At 39.5% G+C, this 6,714-nt stretch overlaps 1 protein-coding gene across 1 annotated transcript in view; it reads right to left on the minus strand.

Moving 5' to 3' along the window:
- The window catches only part of LOC101849929 (coiled-coil and C2 domain-containing protein 2A), a gene marked incomplete at its 5' end in the record, with an annotated part of 66,638 nt that overhangs the window by 57,770 nt on the left and 2,154 nt on the right, over window positions 1–6,714 (minus strand). The window contains 4 exon segments of the mRNA XM_013082854.2: window positions 1,624–1,749; window positions 2,709–2,783; window positions 3,178–3,249; window positions 3,732–3,863. Of these exon segments, the coding sequence (XP_012938308.1) occupies window positions 1,624–1,749; window positions 2,709–2,783; window positions 3,178–3,249; window positions 3,732–3,833 (375 nt within the window).

Consider the following 6,714-nt stretch of genomic DNA (forward strand, 5'->3'; position numbering starts at 1 on the left):
AGTACGCTCCAGTGTTGTCGGGGGCTCCTCTTCCTCCTTTGAGGGTTCTGGCGTCTTCGGAGGAGACAACGGTGCTGGAGGTGAGGCAGCCACTTCATCTTCCACTTTTTCTTCTATCTCTCTCTCTTCTCCTGGCGGCGACTCCACAATGCCCTCCTCCTCCCTAACCACTGGGGCTTCAGCAGCTGCAGCGCCTGTTATATGAATTGGGAGACTGCACATTAATAAGAATACTAATGACGATTTATATATAGTGCCCATCCTTGTATATGCAGTACACTGACAGAATTATCACTCAACTAACAAACCATAGGACAGAAAACATGTGCGCACACACACATACACACACACACACACATTCTCACATACAAAATTTACTGGCAAAGGAAAGTGTTGAAAATGTGTTTCTTTGAACTCTTCTTAAATATTGTCACCTCTACAAAGTTAATTGATCATCGGACACAATTTGGTTATCAATAAACAATGACAAGAAGCATGGATATTTAGTTTGCCTCCAACAACACCAATTGAAATAGAAGATTTGCCCACATTTCCTATTACAACTTAAGTAAAAAAGTAAAAGTTGGAATTTGAATTTCATAAGAATCAGTCAAAAACACATGAAGGACATTAACTTGTTCACTTCATAGTTTACGCCAAAAGATACAGCAGTGATGCACTTTTATTTGACAGGAAGAAAGGCAATATCTAAAAATAGTGGCACGGATTTCATCAAATGATTTAGAAAAGACAGGTGAAATTCAAATTGCAGATTATGCCTTGGAAGTTATGAGGAAAGTGGGACCTAAAATATTGGTTTCAGAGAGAGAAAGCATCTACAGTGTGGTCAAAGATTTGTGGTGCAACTTATTGTTAAATATTTCCTAAACTATTGAACATAAACTTTCCACCTTTTGCACAATGACTTGTATCAATTTGTCATAACATATTAACATTTTGATTAACACCTGTTAACTGTATTTAAGAAAATTCCTTAAAAAATACTAATAAAAAATTCCAGTGGGTGGGTTCTACAGATTTTTAAAGGTTTATAGATGGGGTAATATTGCTGTTAAAAGCAAGTCCGTAATTTTTTTTTCTAATTGCAACATTAAGCTTACTGAACGCATGATTTGAGAACCTTTAGTGATAAAGGATGTTCACTATTAAATTAATTTCTTGTAATAAGTTTTGCCACAAAAAAGTGTCTTTGGTAAGCTTTGATGTAGGTCATATGAGTATGCAAAATGTGTGTGAGAATCGGGAAGTGCTGTGAATAATCCCATTTTTCATGTCACAGAGACTTGTAGTATTTTATATAAATTTATGAAGAAAAGTTTATAAAATCTAGCCTCAGTTGTTGGAAAATATGACTAAGCTGAAACAAATTGATATAAACTGCTGGGCAAAGTATGGGCGACACTGACTCACCAGTTAAAGAGATATATTTGAAGATAAGTTGCACCACAAATTTTTTACTGCACTCTAGACCTCCTCTGATGAGATGAGTCTAGGGAATGAACCATGTGGTACACATAGGTTAGTCTCGGCGTTACCACAAAACTCCTGAAATAATGAAACACAACGCTAACAAGAATTCTGTTGCTTTACAAAGTGTTCACCTGCAGCAGCCATGGCCTCGGCCAGTTCGTCTTCATGCTCCGTCTCTTCCACTTTTTTCTTGCTGTCAAGTTTCACTGTTTTCAGTTCCCCAGTCACATCGTCTTTCGGGGACACCAGCTTAGACAACTGGAATTATAAGTCCCACTGAGAGTTACCTTTAGTTGTAGTAAGACTTTTAAGGTCATATAACTGCTGGAGATTAAAAATATTACTAGACAGTAACATTTGAATAAAAGGAGGACAGATAAGGACAATAGATGTTTGATAAGGAAGAAGGTGCAAACCACACCAGAGCACCCACCAACTACCCATGGTGTGAGTTATTCTCTTGACATGAATGGATCTCAACACAGTCTGACTCATTCGATAAGAGAAAACTTACATTTTGGAAACAGCTGTAAAAAAACTTAGTTCATGGCGAATGCTTTCCTTTCATCAAAAAAGAATTAATAAGCAAAATTCAACCATAAAAAAAACCTTGTTTGTAAACACAGTTCTCGGGTCCCAACACCTCTTCTCCTTTACAGGTCCCAACGGTAAAGCTGAACTTCAAAAGAGTTGATCTTTTTTTCACTCCCCCGACAACATTAACTCATCCGTAGTTGACTGTAATTCAGTGAATGGGTCTGCATCAACACACAGCCCAACTTTTATTTTTTCAACAAACACTCACACATGCATACAAATCAAAACATAACACTTTGAACTATAAAAAAAAATTCATAAGAATAAAAATATTACACTTAGACAACTTTTGTTTGTTTTATTAGATTAACCTTGAATGTAACTTTACTGTGTCAAAAAATCATTACGATAGGGCAATGCTGAGAGCTGTGGTGGTGTTTTGAAATACCCACAAAACATCAGTATTCAGGGCTAGAGCTGGTGAAATGGCCTTGTTGTCGGTGAGTTAATCATATTTGTGTAATATGCAACAACATATTTATACTGGCTATTGAAGTTTTTGTCTCCAACGGTACATTTTTAGTTCAGGCTAACCTCTGTAGAATAATATAAGGCTTTCTGCTATATCTCTTGTTTTGTATTCCTTTCAGACAGGCAAAAGAGATAACAACCCTCCTTACCTCACGCCTTCGTCTGCGATGTCTCGACTTGAGTTCTCCCTTCAGCACTTCAGCCTGCTCATTTTCCTCAATCATCTAAGCAGACAGAGAAAATTCAACAAGATGAAGGGAGTACGAATCATTTCGTAATCTCCACTCAGCTGACAGACAGAACATGAAATAGACTTCAAACACAAACTAACGTCTGACGCAACAATAATCAGCAAACAAGGTACAAAAAGTTTCCACAATAACAGATCCACCTAAAAAATAGCATCCACAAAAGCAATATTTCAGTGAGAAAAAAAAATGAAATAGGAAAACTCAACAACTTTTTTTAAAAGTCCACATAAAACAAAGAAAATTTCCTGAGGTACACAATTTAGACATCCATAAATCACACACACATTTCATAAGGTGAAACAATCTGACAGACAAAAGACATTTCATCAGCAATCAACACTGGATCTACTTCATTTCTCTCCCTTACCTCCGCCGTGGACGTTTCACCTTCGGTCTGGGACTGAGAGAAAGCCTGATAAGCCGCTTCTGTGTCAGTGTCCTGAGTATAATATGAAGGTAGATTACGCATGACAATCAACAAACAGAAACAGAGAAGAAAGAAAATGAGAAAGAGACGAGGGAGAAGGGTAAGTGGGGAGACTACAAGAAAATACAAAAGACACATAAATGCCAAACAAAGTGTGCTTGTTGGTGGGGGGGGGGGGGGGGGGGGGGCTGGAAAAAAAGAAGTATCTAGAGAGAGCATGAAGGAAATTGGTTGGCACTTGAAAAACATACACAACAATTTACAATTTAAATGATGAATCCACATTATAACATGATTGTTGGGGGATTTATGAAGTATTACCACTAGTCATTTCCTACATGATGCAGACAGCAATGTTAAATCGGGGTGCCAAACAGTATCATGGTTCACTGGTCTTTCAGGACTCTAGGATTAATTATTTTATTTTTTTCCCAAGGAGACATGTTTTTAAAATTTATGCGTCATCTTGACATGATAATAGCAGAAAAAATTACCAGGCTGGGGTTGGAAACTCCATCTTGCTCTTCTTCTTCAGTCTCATCTAAAAGGCGCTGTTTCGACCTCCTCTTTTTCGCTTTCACAATCTTATCAGCCATTCTTGACGATGAAAGTTTATTGCTTCACATCTGAAAAACATGAAAAAATTAAATACTACAAAAATTAAATTCAGGCAGTAACAATTGTCACTTTTCTTGTTAGCAAATACAGTATTACTTTAGGCATTCTAAAATTTATGCTTAAAAATGTACATGATAACTGGAAAAGTAGACACCAGAATACAAAATGAACACTTCAGAGGTGGCAACCTGTAGTTGCTTCTAGGTACGGCCACTTTGCATCTTGTTACCATCAACAGCACACTGTGACATTTACACTTACAACTGGCAGCATATTGCTGATGTCGTAGTTTGGTGAATGGGACTTTGCCTGCCCAGTCATACCTGGAGCTCCTGCTGCCAATTGTGTTAGTTTACTTGCCCGACAGGGCATGGGAAAAAAAGTAAATCTTCACCCCTGTGGTGATGCCAGAGAGCCCCCCAACCCTTCGAGTTTCACCTTCACCTTCATTCACTGAGGGGTTAAGTTAGGGACTCAATGTGATATCTTTCCTGGTACCAAGATCCGAAGGGCTGGAAAGGCCAGGTAAGGACAAAGTAAGCCAGAGTCATCTGTCTCATTCCAGCCTGCTGGTATTTCAGGACAATTCGACAAGGCACCAACATGGATAATGGACATGCAGGCAGGGTCCCTGGAATTGAAACTTAAACCCAAGTCCAAGTTCAAGCTCTCAACTTTAAACTTAACGATGTGTCTATTCTCAACCTGTGTTGAGAAAAGTAGAATTTTCCTGTTCCCAACCGGAGTTTTCTTTTGTGGGCTGACCTACAAGACCAAGACAGCAGATTTTACATGGTCATGTGACCGGTCTGATTCGCGCTGCGTGCCTTCTTCTGCTATACGTTGTCACAGAGAGTTGAAAGCTTGAAAACTAATGGCAACTTTTGCTGTTTTTTGGGGCAACTTTTGCTGTTTTTTGGGGCAACTTTTGGCAAATTTTGGAACAAAAAATGGCAACAAACGCAGACGCTAGATACATGTAAAATGTAATTTAATCTTGAAATATAGTGAGCCCAGCGCTTCAACTGGGGCATCATATGTTGTTTCACACATGATCCTCGACAGTTGGTGAGTTACAGTACATACAATATTATACACCTTGTAGGCCTATAACATGATCTTATTAGCTTAGCCTTGTACGTTAATCAACACAGAGGATGTCACTACATGTGTTTTTCTCTGTCCTATGTACCATCATATTCACTACTTTGTATAATATGTTATTCCAATTTGTTTTGAATGTGATTCTTCTTGTCAATTGGACATAAATAAAAGCATTTTCATTTCACAGGCTTTACTGCGTTGTTGTTATACAGCAGAATTCTACCAATGTGTTAATGGTGTGTAAAAGTCTGTTCAATAAATTAATGTTGCAGTTAAACTTCAATGTGTCTGCTTTCCTTCTGTGAATAAAGTTTTTTTGTTTTTTGTTTTAAGTGTTTTACAGCGCTCGCAAGGTCATATGAGCACGTGGGACACATTAAACATGATAAATATTCAGTTGGTAGGAAACATTTTTTAAATTTTGCACAGGTGGTAGCCAAAGCCTACGACGATTATCGATTTTGGACCACACCAAGGGATCTTTAACTTTAATTTGCGCAACTTGCACACGGGACCTCTGAGATTTTTTGCCCTTGTCCGAGAAGGCTAGTAGACCTTTCCTACCATAAGATCAGAGGTGTGGCTGAAAGACAGCAGTAAGAAGGAGCCAAGGAGTAGTGCAGCAGCAGAGATAGTCCTAAAGATTGCAGAAAGAGTCAGCGAGCCCAGAGGAAGGGGCAAAGGATGTGAGGGCGGTGGGGGCAGAAAGTGGAGACAAAAGCTGATGACAGAACATTGCTAGAGAGCGGAAAGTAGGTGAAAGGAGACAATTTTTTTACAGACGAAAAATTTTCTTTGCCATCCGGATTTGAACCCGCGACCTATTGAATAAGAGGCGAACACCTTAACCTCTAAGCCCCCTGAATAAGTTTAGTCTAACAATATTATGATCATTATTAGTAGGAGTTTTCAGCACACACACACACACGTTTCTTTTTGTGTCTGGTGAATAAGGTTGCGGGTTCAAATCCCGGCCGGGTCAAAGCGAAGACTTAAAAATTGGTATTCTGGAGCTTTTTCTCTTGACGCCAGCATTTTATATGAGGTAGGTGCCAGGACTAGTCTACAAATCTAGGGGGAGGGCTGTGGCTGTAAGGGGAGTGAAGTCATATATATGAAAATAAGAAGATGGACTTAAATCTAGACCAATCACCAATCAGGCAGGAGAATGAAGTCCACACTGTCCGGCATTGCTAACTTTTTCCCCCCGTCAGGCCAGTGTTCAACACACTTCACATTTTCCTTGACGGATCCTATGAACACATTGTTTACTTTTCAACGTGCATGTCAGTATAATACAACATTAGGGCTAAACTATCAGCACAGTAGAGTTGGGGCGAGCGGACGGACAGGTTCGAGGACTCAATCAGAGCGAGCGGGTAACGGGCCGCCATACAAGCGGACTGCGATCCTCAAGACAGTTTGTTTTTTTCAGTCCACTCCACAATTTTACTCTCTCAGCAAGCGGACTGTGGACTTCAAGCCTCAAGTCAGTTCGTTTCTTGGGTCCGCTCCACAATTTTATTCACTGAGCGGGCAGGCGAATGGACGAACTCTAGCAGATGAGATACTTGACGCGAGGTTAGACCCATCGTCTATTGTTTGTTAATTAGGCCTAGCAACTAGCGGTGCAACAGGGAGTTAGAGAGGCTGGTGACGTAGTGCTATGTGTGTAACCTTTCACCTCGTGTATGGTCTCACTCTGTACGTTGTAATTATCGCGAAGGCCAAGTTTAAATAATTTCCAAAGGCTTT

The sequence above is a fragment of the Aplysia californica genome, unplaced genomic scaffold (genome assembly GCF_000002075.1).
Source record: "Aplysia californica isolate F4 #8 unplaced genomic scaffold, AplCal3.0 scaffold00196, whole genome shotgun sequence".
In the NCBI taxonomy this organism is placed as follows: Eukaryota; Metazoa; Mollusca; class Gastropoda; order Aplysiida; family Aplysiidae; genus Aplysia; species Aplysia californica.